The sequence below is a fragment of the Halichoerus grypus genome, chromosome 2 (genome assembly GCF_964656455.1).
Source record: "Halichoerus grypus chromosome 2, mHalGry1.hap1.1, whole genome shotgun sequence".
NCBI classification, from domain to species: Eukaryota; Metazoa; Chordata; class Mammalia; order Carnivora; family Phocidae; genus Halichoerus; species Halichoerus grypus.
The window spans coordinates 90,102,522-90,125,178 of record NC_135713.1 but is presented as its reverse complement, the minus strand read 5'-3'; the positions used below and the strand labels follow the sequence as shown (position 1 = coordinate 90,125,178).

At 35.7% G+C, this 22,657-nt stretch overlaps 1 protein-coding gene and 1 non-coding gene across 2 annotated transcripts; both read right to left on the bottom strand.

The window, feature by feature from the left end:
- Window positions 1–453: 453 nt before the first annotated feature.
- Window positions 454–22,605, bottom strand: TMEM167A (transmembrane protein 167A). Its single transcript, XM_036067120.2, has 4 exons — window positions 22,510–22,605; window positions 12,992–13,101; window positions 9,433–9,467; window positions 454–4,708 (listed from the first exon to the last, which is right to left on the bottom strand). The coding sequence occupies exons 1-4, from the start codon at window positions 22,510–22,512 to the stop codon at window positions 4,638–4,640; spliced, it is 219 nt and encodes a 72-aa protein (XP_035923013.1). The 5' UTR covers window positions 22,513–22,605; the 3' UTR covers window positions 454–4,637.
- On the bottom strand, window positions 11,221–11,356 carry LOC118519923 (small nucleolar RNA U109). Its single transcript, XR_004909425.1, has one exon. It is a non-coding gene; the product is annotated as a small nucleolar RNA U109 (small nucleolar RNA).
- Window positions 22,606–22,657: the final 52 nt, after the last annotated feature.

The following is a 22,657-nucleotide window of genomic DNA, read 5'->3' as shown; positions in this document are numbered from 1 at the left end:
TATAGACTTTGTCATATTTCTTAATAAATGGCATAAACTGTCTGAATAACTGATGGACACTGCTCACATATTCTGCATTGAATGTATGGGTATCTCAAGGCTCTTAGTGGAGGACAAGGTTAAAGTAACTGTCAACAATTAATACTGTCACTTTCATTCAGAATCCAATTTCTACTGTATCTGGGGGTGTGTGAATCAATGACTTCCTGTCTAAAGCAAGTCATTTAGGTTCTTGAAGGTTCCTTCAGAGAAACGGCAATAGAACAGCTTTAAGATGCAAAACAACATAAATTCCCCCGACAGAATCTTGACCAGCCATGAATTAAAATGTAGGTAAAATGAACAGAAACACTTCTCTTTTCCCATCTTACTCAAAAGGTGCCAATTTCAATTTTTTAACCTCTTAAGAAACTGTTCTTACTCATCTGACAGTAAGACAAAATTGGGAGGCTCTTGAGAGTTCGTTCTGATTTTTATTACACACCACAGACATGTTCACTAACCAGAGTAGGATGATTCTGTTCTCTTAAAATCACAGGAAATAGATTTCCACCTTCCCCCTTTTTTGATGTCGGAGGTGCATTTCAGATTATTTTGGGATTAGTTTAGGGCAAAGTAAAAGAAATCATGGAAGGCAGTATATAAATGACATAATTCTGTACCTCTGAAACAAATAATGCAATATATGTTAAGAAAGAAAAAAAGAAGAAGAAGAATGTAGCAGGAGGGGAAGAATGAAGGGGGGGAAATCGCAGGGGGAGAAGAACCATGAGAGACAATGGACTCTGAAAAACAAACTGAGGGTTCTAGAGGGGAGGGGGGTGGGGGATGGGTTAGCCTGGTGATGGGTATTGAGGAGGGCACGTTCTGCATGGAGCACTGGGTGTTATGCACAAACAATGAATCATAGAACACTATATCTAAAACTAATGATGTAATGTATGGGGATTAACATAACAATAAAAAAAATTTAAAAAAAAATGACATAATTACGAAGCTATTTTTGGAAGCCAGTGGTAACTTGCTGATTGAGACTAACAAGGCTATCGTATTCACAACGCTATTACTCAGTTACTTCTATTTTGAACATCTACTGTTTACTGAACACCAAATAAAGTTCAAAGTGGTCCCTAAGAATCTTCAATTCCTTTCAGCCTCCTGTGATCCAGCACCTTCCCAAAGCTTTTGAAGAGAGTACAAGTCCTTGCTTACTAGAAATCTTTCCTGTGCACCCGGGAAACGTAGACAGTGCAACCACCTCCACTTCTTGTGCAGATGTGTGCTCTGAGAATCATGGCTGCTTTTTAGGCATTGACGGAGTATGAGCTGAAAATACTTGACCTGACTAATGTTACCTTGGCTTTATATACTACACAGGGGAGTCTCTGGAGAGTATACTATTGTATTCCTGGTCCAAATTAAGGTTGGCATGGATATACTTAACCTTGTTTACACATACACCAAAGGTGTTTTTTTTTTTTTTTTTCCAGGCAGGAGGGAACATTGTATTCAACTTCAATTTTGAGGTAGGTAATAGTGAGAAAAAATACAAGACCCTCTAGGATCTAACCTCTGTCCACCTTTATAGGCTTATTGTCTTAATACTCCCTAAGTGGCACAACAAGCTAGGTGCTTATGGTTCATAACATGCACATGGCTCTTAAATTCAGCTTAAGCACTGCTTCTCTGGCAGGAAATTCTTACCTCTAAGTTGTCACCCTTATTTTCTTCCAGAATCCTGGCATTATTTCAATAATAAACGCTATCACATTGCACTTTGTATAAATAATTTCATCTCTCTCATCTACTGCACTGTGCACTACTAGAGGACAGAAATTATGTACTTGTTTTTCTGTCTTCAGTGATAAGGTACTGTATACTCCATAAATGCTTCTTGAAAGAAGGGTCAAATGTATAAATTCTATATACAAATGCTAGGTCTTTCCCACAAAACTAGGCAGAGACCTGTTCATTTTTCACTCTGTCCACCTGGAGAAGTCACTTCATTCTGACCTCTTCTATTGATGTGCATATTACTAAGATGCAGAAATCCGTTACAGATGACCTATTTCTATTATCCCCAGTGTGAAGAGGCTGTTTTGAATTTGAACATGGAAAGTGCCTGGCACAGGGGCACAGGCATTTACAAGACACTGGACTTGAGTCCAAATTTTTTTAAGCTACGGAGGGAATTCAGCAGACTAAGTGGCCTTTGAATTGACCATTTTTTAAGACTGCCCAGAAGGAAGACTGGCTCCTGCCATGGACAAAGCTGAGGCCATTCAGGAACCAAGTATCAGCACAGAACAATTTCCAGGAGAGATGGAATCAAAAAATTCTGGAGCCAGGAAAGAGGTTAGGGAGAGTATCCAAACCTTGGAAGCTGTGGACCTCCGTGCCCACCATCCACCCCTTCCGGCCCTGCAGTAAGACTATGTGACAGAGGCAGTCTATCTGGTGCTAAATTGATCCTTAATCCTCTTCTGCATCCTACCACCCCACCAAGACCACAACAGGAATATCTGAATATTCTGTGGGCCTAAAACTACCTACGCTGCCCTTTGGGGTAGAGAACAGGATTCAGTGGTAGCTCTTTGAAAAAAGTACATTAAAGAAAATGTTAATTGCTTTTCTTCATAGAATCCTCTGTCTTTCCTCTATCTCCCAAAGAGCTTGTGTTTCAAAAGGTCACAGTGTCTGGGGTCAGAAATAAGCTGCCTCCCACTCTGTTGAGCATCTACACACAGCAAGATTTTTTGTATGTTACCACAAACTTTTCAAAGAAATTATTTCTTCCTCCACTTTCCACCTACCTTCTCCAAAATGCCAAAATTAAAGAAATGCCCTAGAACTGATTATCTAGAATATTCTTCCCTTTATTCATATTAGATTTGTGTTAGCATATAAAAAATTAGTTGACATAGCTTTTGGAAAGTCTAGTTGGCAACAGAGTGGGACAACAGATGGCCACTCTGAAGCCAGACCCAGAAAGGTGACTTACTCTGCATGTATATGCTGATAAGAGTCCTATTTTTAGGATACCCTGAAAATTCTTGACCTGACGCAAAGCCCAAGAGACAGTTGAGAGTAGGCACAATGATCATAACCTGATTCCCTGCCTAAAGCAAAATATACAACTTTTAGCAAGTGAGATATGCCAAAAATAGAAAATAATTATATTGATAGCCTACAGAAGCTTTTATCTTTTTAAGAGGCAATGCTTAACAAGCTTTTCTTACATGTTTCCTAGAATTCTTTTCAAGTACTTTAAAGTGCTCTTTAAAAATAGATGGCTTTTAGTTCCCAACTTTATGTCTACAGAAAGAGCTACTGGCAGACTCATTTTCAAATAACTCTAAATATTTTCTTAAAAAAAGAAAAGGAATTAATAGCTGAGGACAGTATCTAATTAGTACTACCTACGATGGGCAATTTTTAGCTAAGATGTTTAAGTTCCTCTTAGCTTTGAAATTCTAACAGAATTTCAGTTGAAACTTAAGAAATGATAACTAAACTTAAAATAACTGCTCTACTGCAAAATTTTTAAGTCACATTCCAAATGTTTCGCTTGCTTTGATGGAAACCGTTGAAGCTCTCTTTGTTTCAAAACTCAAAGATACTTATGACAAGGTAAATGGATAAGCAGATTTGAAAACTGTTACCATCACCTACTGAGTTATGCAGATTCTAGTTCAAGTTGACACAAAAAGTAAACTAGATTTAAAGTGCTGTATTTAAAAACAAACAAAATGCAGTTTGTGTTTTGGGGCAATTAAAATAAGTGGAGACCTGACACTAAAAAGAATAAAAGAATGAAAAACACAAATAGGATAATCATTCTGTAATTAATTGTTCTATTTTGCTACTTTCACTCTAAGAATGCAGTCTTATTTAGAGAATGACAGCTGGTCAAATTTATGCTTAAGATATTTATCCATACTTATCCAGAGTTTTCAGAGGCTACTATGCCAGTCAGCTATTCTAAACTCTTTTATGCTAAGTGTGAACATCTTCCCGGTACTACTCTTAAGTCTGATCTCATTTATCTTCTTCCTTAAGAACTGCATAGGCTTGTTATAAAAGGCTGAAACACCTGGGATACACTAGAGAGTTTGCTTCGAGGTACTCTGTTAATGCTCTGGTGTGACCAGAGGAAAAAGCAAGCATTATTAAATATGAATGCAATCCTTACCAACACAAATGGAACCTTTTTTTTTTTCCCAATAAAAAAGCTAGTCCAGAAAAATGTCTCATTCTATAAGGATTTATCATTCCCGAATCACAGTGAAAGAAACTTGGGTCATTTACCAATTTTGGTTTCTATTATGCGCCTTAGAGATACCTCACTAAAAACTGGTATCTGACATAACAGAATAACATTTGCAGAATGTAATATTGTAGTGACAGTACTGAGGTTGATTGTTACAGACATATTAAACTCTTTGAGTATTAAATGGTTACATCCTATTTATATAGAACATTGGTCCAATAATAAAAATAGAGAACAGCAGCTGGAAATTTATCTCATTCAATGTTCAGAGATAAAAGGGTTAACCATTCATTCCATTATTTTCTGTAAATAAGTCCTTTTTTCATACTGAAATCTGATAGCAATTAAATTCTGATATTCTTCCAAGCTACTGTATGAAGAGGATGCTGAAGGCCATCACTATACAGCATACTGCAACGTAAGGACTCTTCCGTTCACCTGTTGAAAAAAAGGGGAAGATATTCATGTTGATTAACTGAGTTTAAGTTAACATGGATATGATAAGGTTATTACTTACTACGGGAGAGGGGTACATAAGGCTCAAGATAAAGTTCTTACCTAGGAGGCCCATACATTTGGGGGGATGGGCCAAACAAGAACTAGATGCAGCATAAAAGCAAGTACAATATAGAATGAGTTAAATCATGCTGATTTATTTCTAAGACCACCTCCTTTCCATGTGTTTAGAAAACCCTTAATGCACCAATTCCTGTGCCACTGCACAAACCCAGATATTGAAAAATACAACATAGAATGTAGGACACAGATCCAAGACAAATGATCTCAAATAATTCAATTAAGGGCAAAAAATATTGCTTCTTTTCCTGTAAAAAAGGGAAATTTCTACCTATAAAAAGAAATTCAACATACAATTTTTAGCTATAACTTTTTTCCTCAGTGGTAGCAATTCATGACACTTAAATGGGGAAAAATAAGCATTCATGGATGAACATAAACAGAGAGCGATCAGTAAAACTTCACTTGAAAAATGGGCATAAGCTACAAACCAAGAAAGAGACTCTTAACTATAGGGAACAAACTGATGGTTACCAGAGGGGAGGTGGGGGGGGGGGATGGGTGAAACAGATGATGGGGATTAAGGGGTACACTTGTCCTGATGAGCACCACCTGATATATGGAAGTGTTGAATCACTATATTATACATCTGAAACTAGTATTACACTGTATATTAACTAGAATCTCTAAAGAAAGACTTCATGATTACTCTTGGGTTAGAAGTGTAGAACTTAAAACAACCACTTATTTATATGTCAATTTTCACATGTGTTTAATAAGTGTTTTTATTTGGAGACTTTCCTTTGCATGAAGTAGAATGGAGTTGGCTTGTGAAACTGTATAGAGACCCTGTAATTGTGAGTTATCCCAAACTCATCTCGTTCTTTCCTGCTTTTCATTTACTGAAGGGCTGTACAAAGCACCAGGCATTTATGCTGCTGGGGGGGATGCATAAGAAAGGAAGAAGGAAGAAGAGGGAGTGATGTGCTACTTCTAGAAATAATCATAGACCTATACCTGGTGTCCTGTAGTAGAGACTGTTTTTGTGTTTTTCTATGATGTTTAATATCAGCTCTCTTCCAGTAACTAAGTTTCTTCAGCAAGGAACTATTTTATTTGGCAAGTTTAATTACCTCTGGAAAATGTCAATCTTGACCATCCTCATCAACTAAAATCCTCAAGGTCGTTTTTATTTTCAGAGCTTCCTCGAAGAGCTCACAAGGTCATATTGCTATTAATTTTACCTTTGTGTCTGCTCAATGACAATATTCACAAAAGATATTATACACATACAAGTAAAAGAAACATTTGTTGTTTGTCTGAAAGTGTTTTTCTATCCATAGACATTGGGCTGCGTTCTAGCTAAAGGAAAATTTAAAATGTGAGACAAAAGCATTTTCACAATGCCACTATCTCAACTGGAAAAAAACAATTTTTAAACTAAAAAATAATTTGGGTCATCATTTTTAACCAATGTTAATTTTCTGGGCAACAACCCAAGTTATCAAGCCAAACCAAACCATTCAGACATAATTTTCAGGTGGATTTCATAAGCAAGCCAGTCACTCTAATTAGGGCTAGATACTCTAATTGTCAATATTGTCTTATTAAACACCTAAAAAAAGAAATTAATATTGCCCTAAATTTTCCATCTGCTGGAAATTAAGTTTTGAGAAAGTTCTTCTCTTCCTCATCTTCCAACTCAGAATGCTATAATTTACATATGGGTTTCATTTTCCTGTTTTTAATTTTCTTAAAAGAGATTGCCATGTGGTAGAACTAAACATCTTTAGTTGAACTTGGGTAAGAATGTTACTTCTTGTCTGGTCTTAGGTCTGTTTAAGTGAATGTGAAACAGTTGCTGTAACGTGATGTGTAACATGATAAGATGATTTGGCTGGGCCTTTTCCTATTAAAATTGCATCCTTTCTTGGTGGATATATTCTGTGTCAAGATAAGAGAGGAGCATATGGCTGAGAAAGCAGCATATCAGCATCAACATTTTCTGAGCCATTTTGCCAAAATGAAAAGCTAATGCTTTCACATAATTGGCATGAACGAATACTTTAATTGAACCATTTAACCTATGGCATTCGTACAGTCAAGAGAAAAAAATGAAAATAACTGACCAAGCAAAAAGAAAGGCACAGTTTATAATTAGACAAAAAAACAGATGATACTACAGGAAATCATTGAGAGAGCTACAGACTAGATGCCTTAAACTTTCAGCTATACTTTTAAGTGACAATTGTGAAAACGGTCACCTGGGTTGGCTACTGAATGAAGCTGTACATACTTCTCTAATTTATTATACAAAATGGATTTAAAATACCTTAACATTTAATTTAAAATCCCTTAATTAAAATCTTTTATTTATGAATTAGCAACTTCATAATATTAAGGTGAAAGCTCTACCTCCTAACTCCAGACTTTTTATATTTTTACCAATGAATATTCAGTATTACTCTGATCCAGAGAATTTCACTGTATTAGAATGGTCTTGTTCTTCCATTATGTTCTCTCTTTGAAGTTTTCTTGAGGTACTCTTCGCACTCTGTTCCTTGACAATATTATTTCATTTTCTGGGTGACTTGGCTTTGAAACAAGCAGTTTGGTTTACATGTATTTACATTTACTACTAGCTATCAGAATTGGCCATCAAGGGTGCTCTTCTGTCTCTTTATCTCTCCCTTCTTGGTTATTTTTAAAGTGATTAAGATTTCTACTGTTATTTCAGGCTTTGCAGCTGTTCAGCATGACTGGATGTCAGATAGGTCTGTACCACAAATCTCTATAAATCTAGGTTGGGCCCTCTCAACTTCGGCACTACTGACATTTTGGGCTCATTCTACGTAAGGGGCTGCTCTGTGCATTGTAGGATGTTTAGCAACATCCATGAGTTATACTCAGTATATGTCCCCCCACTCTAGTTGTGACTGACAAAAATGTCTCCAGACACAGTTAAATGTCCTGATTGATAACCACTTATCTAGGGTTTACCTATCTAAAGTCAGTGATTGTCTCTATAAAAGAAAGATTCACATGTCTATCACCCTATGAGATAATAAAGTATGACAAAGAACACAGGTTAACATGTTAAAAGCACTATGAATTCTCAAGAAGATGTCTGTTTCAATCGTCAATACATTAGATTGAGGGCCCCAAAAGTACTCTGAAACTATTTATAGTACACTGTCATTTTCTATAGCAAGACACCTGAAAGGCCAACAAATCTTATAATCTCATTGAAACAGATTTTAAAAGGAGTTCTATATAATTTGGTATGACGCTGACAACTTCCACTGTTAACGGGTCTTGCCTATCACCAAAAGCTCAAGGGAAGAAAACCTGCTCCTTCACACTTATTTATGTTAGTGGCTAACAACATATTTCTAAAGTATGTTTTATTTAGAAAAACTTCTAAATGTTATAAAATCTTAGTTTGTAGTAGTTTTTAATCTTTAATCAATTTTGTTTCCTGTTATGAACCATCTTCTAAATTTTCCATTATCTATGATAAATGAATCCAAAAGAAAACAATACTCTAGATAGAAAACAGCTTATCTAAGGGACATGACTCCTGAACTCCCCCTTCCTATTTAAAGTGATTCATTGGGGTGGGTAATTCAGGCTGTTGTCAGACTGGTTAACTAGACTGACCATCAAATGCAGCAACATTTTCCTCTTATTATGAAAGTCTCATAACTTTATAAAAGAAAAAAAACAGTTACATACAAATTAAATACTGGAAGAGTACTAAAATCTAACTTTTTTTGGAGGGGGTCATGTAAATAATTCCAAAGAGGAGAAATATTCATTTTGTTCCATCCAAGTGGAACAATCACAAATGCTCTGTAATTGTTTTTTTTGGAACTAGCTATGTTAAAAAGGGTATAACCTATTATTTGAGAATACTGGCGAATTACATCAGTAAAGTACATTTTAATTCATTCACTTGCCAATCATTTGAGAGTCTGCCATGAACTGGGCACTGTGCTAAGTGTTATATACATACAGGGATGGTATAAGAGTATATTATTATTTAAACATAAACACACAATGACACTACTAATTTTATTATGAAAAGTTAGAAGATAATCATATTTAACTTTAATCAATTAGAACAAAACTCAGCTATGATCACAAATTTGATAGGTGAAACAGTTAATGCTTTCCAAAAGCAACAAATAACATTCTAACATTCTTGGACTTAGCATAGGGGAATAAAATGAGTATGTTTAAGATGGTTGCTTAGCAAGCCTTTCATTAGATGGGAAAGTTATCCTTAGTTATAAAAATAGTACACATTATACAGAGTAGCATGTTCTATACTATAAGCATGTGTGCATAAAACTGTACACATTTGTCTGAAATCTCAACACTAGGGAATGCATAGAATTTGATATCTGAATTAGATTTTTCTTGTAGTTTCCATCTTCCTGCTAATTAAGTATTATGAGGTATCTACCACGTCTAGTTTTAAATAGCATAAGGAAAGAGTTTGGGGAATTCTACAAACTTCTAGAAGTGCACAAAATTGGGAAGCCTGGAGTTTTAAAACTGACATTTGACTTGTGTGAATATGCCATAAGTAAACTGCCCAACAATTTAGAGCTGAAGATGTGGAGATTATAATAGACACTTACCAATTCTGGCGCACTTCCAAAATATACCCAACAATCTGCATAGAATAAAAAAGGAAAAAGTAGCTATTGATTATTGGGAAAGGTAAATCATTTTCTCAGTATCCTAGAGAGCATTCATTACCAACTGGCATTTTTACCTTCTGGTACTTCAAAACTGAAATTTATTTGATATTGAGCCACCATTTATGTAGGAAAGTAGGACACACTTGCTTACCAAATGTTAGTGTATATAAACTGTTACAAACTGGAATACATGTGGTATCCTAGGGTAAACTAATATGTGCAGCAAAAGTGTGCACAGGGCTTTTTATTGTAGAATTAATTCAGTCAACTTCAAGTGCTTTACTCTCAAAAGTAGAAAATACATATGCCATTTTACATAAACATTAATTTTGAGAAAATGGTAAATGAACACAGTTGGTTCGGGTGTTTTTGACATGAAAAAATAAAACTCTCATACTAAAGAAATTACTTTTTACAGAATGTAGTTCTATCTTTAAATGATTTATAACCATGAACTCCAATGATAGCATTTACATAACTATGTCAACTCAATAAGGAAGGATATAAAAAAGATACGTGCTTAGAGTACACTGTGTATGAGTTAACTAAATATGGCATTTAAAACACATACATTCTGGAAATAAGAATTAGAATGAAGATGTTCATCGCAATTCTATGAATGAATATACTATGAATTAAATACAAATTATATGCATATTTCACTTATTCAGCATGTATAAAAAGTACGAGCTTTAGAAGAAAATCAACTGAGTCATTCAATGAATAGAGATAGCTAAAAGATATAAAAACATTGTAGACAACTATTTTGTTGCTCTGACAAAAGAAGAGAATTATAAATGGTGTTATACAAGGCTCAAATCAAGATAAATTAGCAGTACTTAGCGGTACTTATTGCGTAGGTTAGGACTGGTGTAACAAAATTGAAATACGTAAATTCCAGGGAAATTTATGTCATGCTTTTTTTTTTTGCCCTAAGAGATGGCTGGCTGATGAATAATTATATATGCGTGGTTAAGACTGAAAGAAATTACTGTTCAATTAAGTTCTATATATATTCCTCCTCTGAAGTATAACTTCCTGACCTCAAAGCAAAAAGTCTCTTAGTTCAGATGACATGAAATGGGCAAAGATACAAGTTTATTTTGAAGGATGGACATTCTGACAGGTGCAACAATTTTACTATAGGAATAAAAGGACAAAAATCAAATATACTCTTGAAAATAATGTAGGATAACATAAAGGCCAGATTGTGCCTAAGTTTAATCCTACTTAATTGGTTGCATAACTGTGAGCAAGTTATTTTCTCTTTAATAGCACTCACCTTCATAGGCTTGTTATAAGGATTAAATGTGTTATTACACAGAAATTCTTCAGAATAGTAACTAACATGTGCTGTGTTCAGTAATACATAGGTTAAAGGCACATGTGACAGTAACTTCAGCTATCACTTAAAATTGGCTTACACGTCATCAAAAAATGGAAGACAATTGGTTAGTCATCTGCAATGCCATATATAAATGTTAGGCCCCATTTTATTTTCACTTGTATATAAGAAATATTTTATTTTCTCTGGGAGAAATTCTTAACAGGCTATTGTCCTTTTCTGTTACAATATATGTTTTTATGAGACTCATTAAACTGCCGTTTCATTATAGTGAATACCCACAAGAAATGGGCAAAGACTTTTTAAAAAGTCTTTTAATGGTTGACTGTATCAGTATATGGTTCAAAATATAGAAATAGGCATGCTATTTCTTTGGTATTACATGTAGGAGAAATATACTACTACTCAACCTCTACTGTAAGGTTGGCAGCCCTGAGAACTCCTTTTTTTAATGTAGCATGTAATGGATGTATTCCTGCTCCCCAAAGAATGAGGAGCAGACTTTTCCACATGCAACCTACTTTCTTCACAACAGCAACAGACAAGCATAAATATTCTATTCTACTATGTGATTGTTTTTATAATGAAATAAACAGTTAAATATCTTATTAGGTAGATGTTATGTATTATATTACAATACCAAGCAACACATCAATGAGGATGTTTACTGGTTTCCACCATATGCTTTAAGTCAATAGTCAGGGGTTGCAGAAAAAGGGAAGGAAGAAATAAAACAATGTGGTTGGGTGGAAAGGCTTCACGCACAGCTAAGCAACAAGTAAGATTATACAACTTCAACAAAGGGACAATGTACTATATAATTTCAAAAAATGGACAAAGTGAGTGAAGACTAAGTGCAAGAGGACTTCAGAGAAAAAAACGTGGTGAAAAGTCAATGTTTACAAAGGAAGAGGGGCATTGTCATAAAAACTGATGGACAAATAACATCAGTAGGTTAAATAAAATCCCTCAGGCTAATAGCAACAGATGATCAGTTTATTAGAACAGGATTAGGGATTTTTAATATTCAAACTCGTTAAAGGTTCTATTTATTCCTTTATACATGTTTGAACAACCCTAGGAAATAAAAAAGAAGAAATGGTAACAAAAGCCAAATAATTTAGATGACAGAATGTCTGAATAAATGCTAATTATGTCCTCAAAGACAGCATGGAGGTGAAGAAAAGAGAAGCAGAAATTATTATTCTCATAGCTGACTATCACCTTGCCTCTTGTAGATTTTTATTAGTGGAAAAACAGAATTTGATGTTGCAGGATCCTTATTTGGCCCAATATAGGTGCTGGAGATAATTATTCCTATGTGCAGTGTTCTTTCATTCTTTTATTTCTTAAAATGATTAAGAGGTATAGGCTTTTAAGAAAGGATTAAGATAATTTTTCATAGAAACTAATAAATATGCAAGACGAAGAAAATTTACATAGCTTCCACCACATAGTCTGTTTTTTTATATACTTTTCCTTTTGGTTGAATTCAACATGTATTTTTGTGTTATGAAGATGGCACTTTAAAATTTTAATTCTGTGTGGTATCATACTGAGCTCAAAGTTTTTCAGGGTGTGAACATGTAATATAAGAGATGTGTCAAGCCCAAGACTTAATTTTTATTACTGCTTTATGTAAGCTAAATAAATTTCTCCAAAGATACTTGCTTTCTGATACTAATAGGGAGCCCATATGATTAAAGCAGTCTTGGACTGGAGAGGGAAATGTCTACATTATATTTTTATGGACACAGTTCTTGCAAACTGTTTTATGCTTCAAAAACATGACAACCAACTTTTGTTTTTTTTTTAATAACCAACTTTACTAATTATTGCATAAAAAATTAAGGCCAAACACTATCTTTGAAAGTGTTAAACTGTATTTCTAATCCCAGAAAAAAACCTGTCGTATCTTTTTAAGTATACTTTTTATTGACACATGTCCAGTCCCTTCTGATATTTATCTTTTTATTTATTAAGATTCTGTGCATACAAAGTTTTCAGATTTAAAAATAGAGGGAGAATGTAAAAAGTTATTACAAAACTAAATTACATATAGGAATTAGATTATTTAATGACTTTTATGGTAATTTACCTTCAATGTCTATAGGACCTAATTTGGGTGATTAGATATCATTAGTAACATACCCAGTTTTATTTTTGTCCAGGAGGCTGGGTGCCAAGGATCGGATATAAGCACAGGTACATATAAGCAGCAAGATTACAGTCAACAGACTCTGAAAATTGAAAATGGCAGACTAAAAAGAGAAAAAGAAAAATTAATATCACAAGAAAAACAGCATAGGTAAAAACTGCTAGACAATTCTATATTAAGAATCGTACTTTTGTTCTTCTCGAAGACAAACAGAATGGCATGTCTGAGAACACTTAAAACCCCAAATCATAAGGTATTCCAAGAGTGTACTTTCCTCTCCATTCTTTGGGCTAAGGAATGCAGAAGATGCAACAAAAATTCTAAATTCGAGAACTTGAAAACACTACCAAAAATGTCATCAATCTAAAATATCTCACCAAAACTGAATCAATATGTAATTAATACAGATGTTCTAGGAGCCCAGACTACTAGTTAGGACATAAAGTTTACAGGCTCTGAGCGCAGCTGGCCGTATGACTTCAGCTGAACCATTAACCTCAGTCTCTCTTTCACATCCGTAAAACTGGGTGGAGAATGGGGATATAGACTAAATGTTGGCTAAGGTTTCTTTCAATTCTGAAATTCTGTTAGGATAAGAATGCTTCACATTTAAGCAATCATGTTGCATGCACTGACTAATACTAAGCTATTAGGTTTTGGTGAAGAAAAACCACTTGCTCTTTCACTGCTCATTCTTAAAAGTTATTCAAAAAATTTAACATCAGAATCACAGGAAATCAGTTTTCCAGTCAAAGGAAAATGGAGGTGGACTCAATCTATTCAAAATTCAGCTCAAGCATCATCTTCTCCAGGAAGTCTCCTTGAACCCATTGACCTCCCCTCTCTTTTTTTTCACACAGAACTCTCCTTTCTGTTCTCACAGGAACTGTTATACATTTTATAATACTCATCCCTGAAAGTGGATGTCTCATCAGGCTCTGAACTCCAGGATATGACTGTGTACCTACCACATAGTAGACCAATAAGTAATGGCCGAATAAATAAAACAATTTTTTGAAAGTGCAGGAATACCATTATATATATATATAACAATAATATTTCCATTACATAAGGTAGATAAAATATATCAGTCTCACACAGTAGCTAGCAATATGCTTCTTTAGTAAACTCAGAAGGACCTTCTATGGTGTCAGAAGTTAGACAAAGAGTAAGAGTTACAAAATTTTTTGAGAAAGGCAAAATTGTTACTTACAAATAGTAAGTGCTACCTGAAAAGCCCAAAAGAATCCAGTGAAAAATGATTATACACAACAAGGGAATTGAGTAAGGTGGCTGGGTACCTAACTAAAATATTTAGATCAACAGCCTTCAGAATTACGTTACCAACTAGCGGAAAGACATAATGGAAACAAAGTTTCTATTTATAATAGCAAGTAGAACAAAAAGCTGAAATATCTAGGAATAAGCTTAACAAGAAGTGCAGCACTGGCATTAAAGAACAAAACTGACAAAACCTTTAAATGTACTAAAAAAATAAAAGTAGAATGGAGTGGTATACCATGTTCTTACATTGGAAGGCAACATCATAAAGCTAATCTATAAATTTAAAGTGAACTCAATACCAGTTATTTCTGAAATACACAACTGATTCTGAAGCTCATATGAAAAATAAATAAGCAAGAACAGCCAGGAGAATCCTAAAACAAGAACGAACCTTGTCAGAAACTGTCAATATTTTTTAACCTGTTACATACTTTTATGACAAGTATTTACAAACTATTCAAAACATTAAGAAATTATACATGGTATTTACCAATATTCTTAAAGACAAAAAAATGCTTAGGTACAATGCTAAGCAGTGGGGAAAACAGCACACAAAATTTCATAATCAGCATATCTTCAGCTATGTAAACATTTATGCGAACAAGAGGGGGGAATGCATTATCTTTGGAAGGTTTTTGGCCCAATTCTCAACTTTTCTGGATTTCTCAAATCATTTTTATGGTCTGAAAAAGATAAAATTTATTTGTAATTACTATTTTAATAGTTGTTTTGTATGCAAATCATTTCTTCATGGATATACAAAGGATAAAGTTTAGTATATCTTGGTTTCTTATTGAATTGGATTTTAATTTTACATTTGTTAAAGTAAGTCATACAAATTTTATAACTTGAAATAAACCAATAAATGAACTCTAAATTCTACATAGAAAACAGTAAGTTTTTCACAATGTTTATCTTTCAAAGATATTTTGAACATGTATGTGAATATATTAATATAGTACTTGATAACAACCTCATGAAATACAAAGCACAGATTTCTTTCCAACCAACATAACTAAATCTGTATCTAGTAACTACTCTGTCTGGACCATGAGGCTAGACACAGGATTAAAAAGGTACGTAGCAGGATTCCTTCCCTCCAGGAGTCTATAGCTAACAACAATAACGGATATTCACTGAAGGCTTATTTTAGATTATTTTATTTATCCTCATATATTTGAGGTAGGTGTTACTAATACCTGTATTTTATATATGAGACAACTGAGGCATACAGCAGTTATAATCAAGTTAGAACAGGACATATATTTTAAAAATAACTAGCAATTCTTTGTAGCATGTATTGAGTGGCGACTGAACCATACTGGCAAAAAATGCTGTTTTCATAAAGAAAAATCAGGAAAAGCTTCAAGGAGAAAGCAAGGACTGAGTGAAGTCAAGAAAGGGCACAATTAGGTTGGCAAATAGAGAGCAGGCTCCAGAAGAGACAAAAGCATGGAAAACATCCTCACAGAATCAGGAATTTGCATAAGGAATAATGAGCAGGCTTATTGTATTAAGCAAAGGACTGATGTAGTAGAGTGGCTGGAAAATCAATTTGCAAAGTAGGTTTATCATGTTCCTAATGGAGTATCTAAATTTCACAATTTTGCAATGTGTACTTTTTCTTTCCCTGAAATGTCTAGTGAAAAAAAAATGCTGAAATGATATGATGTCTGGGATTGGTTTCTAAATAATTCATTATGTGTGGTGGGAGGTGTGGGGTTGATGATGAAATGCCGAGGATGTGAGGCTTCATTATACTTTTCTTTCTACCTTTGTATGTTTGAATTTTTATATAATAAAAGATTTTAAGAGGCACTTAAAGACATGCCTATTATTACAGAAGTGGGGTGTGTATATATACATTTGTGTGTGAAACCATTTATAAATGAAAACCATTTACAAATGTGCAATATATGATACATACAACTTTGTTTCTGGGGTTTATAGACCCTAAAATTTAAACAAATAATCTTAGGTGGTAAAGTCTTTTAGATGTACTCAAACTCGACCAAACAAGAATGTTTCAAAGCTATAGACATTAGCCTACCATTTCTTACCCTACCTAAGTATTCCTTTTAATGCTTAGCATCTGTTGTCCGCTGATATAAAATTTTCATCTCAGTTTTAAAAGAAACAGATGTTCCTATTCTTGTAGAAAAAATAATTGGGATTTTTCAATAGGAAAACGTTATTAAAAAGGAAGAAGTTAAGAAAAAAAGCAAGCATAGTCGATCACAAAATAGAGGAAAAGATGATTTTAAAAAGGTAATGGAAGTAAAATTCATTTAGTGTTTAATTTTTTTCAGATCATGACATCTTTTTCAAGGTACTCTGTGTTTCTGCACAGGCCATTTATTTTTGCCTGCTTGGTGAACTGACTTAATCTTCGGGTTTCAACTCAAGAGTCACCTCCTCTGTGAAGTCTTCCCTGTCCCCACTTGCCATACGAAGCAGTCAGGATTGTTGTGCAGGTGTGTATCAGAGATAGCACCCATCAAACTGTATTGTAATGGTCTCCTCTATTTTACTGAGGTTCACATCGACCCCTTGTGCCTATTAAAATAGTGCACAGAAATCACTGAAAAATGTTGAATGAACAGGAACTTGAAAACAACTGCAAATAATGAACATTTCAACAAATTCAAGAGCATACTTAAATTCCAAATTAACAATGCATGATATTAAAAAAATGTAGATTAGACTGCTGAATATTTGGCTAACTATTCAAGAGAAACCACCACACATGGCTCTGCATTGATACTTACTTGTCAATGATATTTTGGAAAATGCAGACGGAAGAAACAAATACTCCCATGTTTATGTTAAGGGCCCAGGCTGGAGGGTAAAATAAAGGCCTGAGGTAATTCCCTCTCAACATTTCAATCTCCTTATATCACCAACTGGAATTCAGAGAAAGTTCTACCAAGAAGCCAGCTTCAAAGTACTTGCATATGGGACAATGACTGTTTTTGACTCCACCTAATTTGTTAAGAGATATACATCTTCCAGAGGTGTGGATGATCTGACCAAGTAGGCTAGCTGGCTGGCATCAAATTCCACAACCTCAGTTCTCAAATCTAAGGTTTACCTACTTTTCAGTCAGGCAGTGCCAGGGAGTTTAACAAGTTTAGCTAACTATTAAATATCAAATAATGTACACTGCAACTAAGGAGTTATAAAATACAACTCATTCCTTCTGGAGGCTCTGGGAAAAGAATCTGTTTTCTTGCCTTCTCCAGTTTCTAGAGGCTGTCTGCAATCCTTAGCTAGTGACCCCTCATCCCACTGACCTTGATACTTCTTTTGTGACTATGATCCTATTGCCTCCCTCTTAAAGGGAAACTTGTGATGAATTGATCCCCCTCCCCATTCCAAATTTCTTAATCACATATGTCGGGTCTCTTTTTTTTTTAAAGATTTTATTTATTTATTTGAGAGAGAGAATGAGATAGAGAGAGCATGAGACGGGGGAGGGTCAGAGGGAGAAGCAGACTCCCCGCTGAGCAGGGAGCCCGATGTGAGACTCGATCCTGGGACTCCAGGATCATGACCTGAGCCGAAGGCAGTCGCTTAACCAACTGAGCCACCCAGGCGCCCCTATGTCGGGTCTCTTTTGCCAAGTAAGATGACATATTTACAGGGTTTTATTTTTGTTTTTAGTGGGGAAGGGCATTCTGCTATACCAATGAACACTTCCGTTTTATTAAGAGGTATCCAATAACATTCCCTAGACTCTCTGGAGCACAACCTCAAATATAATCAGAACGGTAACACTTGGGGTTGTGGAATACAGCAGCCTTGCCCTTTTGACGGTTACTCTCGCAGTTGTGTTCATTCTTCTAAAAAACTGCAATGGACATCCTAAACTGTTTTTCTCCAAAGGCCCCTTTTATTATCCCTCCACACTCCAGACCTATCTACTACTCATAGACTTTGATATGCTTCAAATAATTAGTACTATTATACTAAATTAAATTATGCAAACCAGAAAGAAATCAACTTGATGAGTCACTTTGTATAATCATTCTGAAGTAAATCACAATTTGTTAGGCCTTCTGAAATAATGAAAATAATTCAGGCTTTCATCTGGCCACCACTACAATAGATGAAATAATTTATCAGTGAATAGATGAAGATTTGTTGATGCAAAGCTTAGTGCTAAAACAAAAAACTACTTGCGATGTTAACACATCTTTTTAAAAACTCTCTATTCTCAAGTCAATCTGAAGTTAGGAATATTTATTTCAGATTCAATTTTTATTATTTTATCTATGAAGATACAATTTCTTGTTTTCAGTCACAAGTGAATGTTAAAACTATATTCATTAAGCTTGGTTATAAAGGCAAGAATTCAGCGTCAGGTTTTGTTTTTAGATGTATGTATAAAAATAGTTTAAGAAACCATCCAAAACATTACGAATAGAGAGAAAACAGGGGAAAAGATCCCAGCAGTATAAAGGCACAAAGAAGCAATGAGAAAGGCAGCGGAAATATACATATTAATATGCTGAACAGTTGTCTGGAGTGCTCAGTGACTGGTTGCTAACTGTACTTAATCTACAGAAAAGACTAAGCCTACAGTCTTCATTAGTCCTGGATCACTTAAGCTCCCTACAGCTTATTTATTTATTTTTAGCATTATCAAAATAAACTGTTTAACCAATATGTGGATTAAGGGCCTTCTTTATGCGTAACACTGCCTGGGAGCTTCAAATGTTGATTGCATCTTACGTGGAATTAACGGACATATTAATTCCTCGGTTTAACTGGAATTCACTTTAAAACAAGAATTGAATACCAAAGACTTAAAATTTTTAAAACTCCAAATAGTAACAATTTTACTTGTTTTAAGACTTACGGCTTTTACACAAAACTAGTCATTTATCCCTCTCAGAAGGTAAAAGGACCCAGAAATGATATTCCTGACCTAATTGTGATAAAAACTATACAGTACTGCAAAAGTGGGTCAGCATTTTATCACATACAAATCTAGGTCAGACCAGCATTTTCCAACTAGTTTCTACTTGTAAATTTATATGTACCACTCTTTTCTCTTAAAATGGAAAACATGGAAATGCAGGGATAAATGAAGCCTGTATATAAATGTGCAAACACACCCCTCCCCACTTGCCCAAGATAAGTGACCACAGGTGATTAATATTTCCATTAACACACAGAAATACTGACATTTTATTTTGGTGTTATTAGCACGTAAGTTCAACCTTTGTTGCTTACTGTAAGGCAGCACTGAAATTGTACCCCATATGCAAATTATCTTGGTTTAATTTGAAACCAAGAAACCAGGATTACTTAATGTCTTGATGTTAAAAACCTCTTAACATCAGTGGCCATTAAACATTTGCATTATTTAGGAAATAATCCAGTATATTAATTTGTCCTTGGATAAATCTGCACCTCTATATTATTAGTTTAATTTCACTTGTAAAATGAGGAGCTGGACTAAATAGCCATTCGATCTCATTGGTCCTGTTTCAAAAATGTAGACCTTTTCTATTTAACCTTTCCACTTAAAATTAAGAACTTTCATGACTATGAGAAAAAGGTACAGTTCAGAGTAGAAGCACCTCACTGCAGTGTTCTCCCCTGGCAATACAGGTGGTCATTTGCACTTATTTTCATCTCATTGTCATGGTATCTATAATGTATTTGCTGTGTTTGTGTTGCTTAGTTTCAGAGCGATTTTATAGACACCAGAGATCTAAATATAAAACAAGGGGATCAAAGGTGTTAATAGGAGAAAGTATACATAGAACCATGATAAGCAGACTTAAAAAAAATATGAAGGAATAATACTTTACATGTTGATAATTTGATAAGACAAAAGTATTCCAAAGGGCAAAGTGCAAATCCTGTTATGAAGAAAAGTGTTCTGACCATGCAATTGGAAATGACAAAGACTGATAAAAGGGAAAAACTTTTCAATATTTGGAGTCGAATGTGGTATGAATCCTGGCTGTTCATAAGAATCACTCGAAGCTTTTGGGCGCCTGGGTGGCTCAGTCGGTTAAGTGTCTATCTTTGGCTCAGGTCATGATCCCATGGTTCTGGAATCGAGTCCCACATTGTTGGGCTCCTCCCTCTGCCCCTCCCCCCACTCATTCTCTCAATCTTTCTCTCTCTCAAATAATAAAATCTAAAAAAAAAGAATCACTTGAAGCTTTTAAAAACTATTGATGCCCAGAAATTTGGACTGAATTGGTTGGCCATCTCATTTCTCAGAGCTCTTTCCAATACACATGTTGTTTCTCTTTATCATAACAGAAAACATGTGGAATTTACTTATTTAATAATCTCCCTCAGTGGACTGTGAAGTCCTTAAAGACACTTAGCATATTTTACATGACTCTGTTTCCCCAGATGTGCAATCATTTGAGTACTAACTCTACCTGTCATTGTGAGGTAGATATTAGAAGACCTGGTCTCTACTTTAGAAACTCCAGCTAGAGAGGGAGGAAATATATGCAACAATGTATTGCTGTTTTTTTGTGGTAAGTGCTATGGCTGGAGGTACACTGGAGGTATATACATAGACTGTGGATGCCCAAATGGAGACCCAGGAGAAGAAAATAGAAGGGGTAGGGAAGGATTTTTGGGAAGAGATGGAACTTGAGATAAATCTTGAAGGATACTAAGAGGGAGAACAAGGCACTCTGAAGTTCTTAAAAGTTTAAATACTGTTAATCTTAAACACAGTATCTGTCTTGCTATTAGCTAGTTCATAAGACACTAAGATGATGAAAATGGATCTTTGACTTGTACTATGAGTAGAATAACTAAACTTCAGCATCTAGGAAGAAGTACAAGAACTAAGAGTGACAATTTCTAGGGGCACCTGGCTGGCTCAGTCATTAGAGCATGTTTCTTGTTGCAGATAGAGATTACTTAAAAAAAGAAAAAGTAACAGTCTCTATTCTTTTTAAATTGAAAAAGGAATCAAATTCTCTAAGTTAAGTAATAGTTCTCTAATGACACTCTTTAAGAGCAAGTATACTCATCCGATCGTGTGGTAGGGAGGCAAAGAAGCTGGAGTACGTTCTTGGCTAAGGAAGGAATAACCTGTCAATGGACTGCCATTTTCTCTGTAAGTTCTCCAGGAAAGACGCTGTGACTTATGCCCCATTTATAATCAAAGTAGTTGGGCTAAAGCAAGAAAGAATGAGTTTTCGATTAAATGTCTAAGGGTTTAGTGTTGTATGGGGTACTGCAGGAACCTCTGGAAACATAAGCTCAGTAACTTTCACCCCACAATAGCTTTTTTGGGGGTCATGTTTGCTTTTGATACTATAATCAAAGGAATGCATCCTTTCCCCAGAAATATGCTTATAAATGCAACATTTGGCCCGTGGATTTCATTAAGTTCACCCGGTGTAGAGACGGTTGGCATTTACTATAACAAAGGTAAAAGGGCTTCAGACAGCTTGGGAGATTTCAGTATTACTACTACTGTATCTGTCCTCCGGCCATGCTGGTTCTACCTTTTTTTCCTCTGCCTGAAAACGTAGGCATTTCTTTCGAAAACTTTTCATGACTCATTTTAAATTTTCCTAAGAGGCCCAAACTACCAAAGAATCTGCAATAACACAAAATCATAAATACAACCATAAAAATGTGTGGGGAAGGAAGGTCCGAGGCCAAACGCCACCGCAAGTACATTCCTAGGAGAAAAACCACTTCTCCAGAGATCGCCAATGTTTAAAATCTAGTTTGTAGAGGAGGAAGAGCCTGAAAGGTCACTAACTCAACAGACGAAAATTAAGAGGTGGAGCTTGGGGTTTCTAAAGACAACAATGAAACACCTGGGCCAGGCCCTCAGAGACATTAGAGGACGCGAAATAACAAGCGCAAACTCAAGAAGCTCCATGGCTCCAAGGGTTAATGACCATAAAGAGTCTGTATAAACGATTGGGTTAAGCCAACCAGCGCACTTCTTCGAAACAAGTCAGAAAGGTGGAGTGTGCGGGAGGCGCTGGGACCTGCGACCGCGGGGTCTCTCTTGGGCGGTGGGCCCTGGTTCTCCCTGGCTGGGCGTGCAGGGGCCACATGGTTCCCGGGCCTGAGCATCTTCCGAGCCCCGGCAGAATCAAGCTAGTGACAGGGCTCCCTGGCCCGCGCACCGAGGGCCGCCGCCCAACCCTCCAGCCCTAGCTCGCGCCCACAGCCCCTTCACAAAGCCAGGCTGCGACCCCACCGCCCCAATTCTTACCATAGTGAGGCCGGCGAAGCCCCAGCCACATCACCCTTCCGGGCCCAGGGCGGAAGAGGCGTGCACGCCCCGCCTGCCCGTCTCGCTCCCTCCCCGCGTCCGGTTGGGCCTGTCAGGGTACCTCCTCCCGAGCCGCGCGATCCGGACA

Coding starts and splice junctions, on each gene's coding strand:
- TMEM167A (XM_036067120.2), bottom strand. Junction 9,468..12,991: donor CTGGACAAAAATAAAACTGG/GTATGTTACTAA, acceptor TATTCTATGCAG/ATTGTTGGGTATATTTTGGA. Junction 4,709..9,432: donor TTGGAAGTGCGCCAGAATTG/GTAAGTGTCTAT, acceptor TTTTTTCAACAG/GTGAACGGAAGAGTCCTTAC.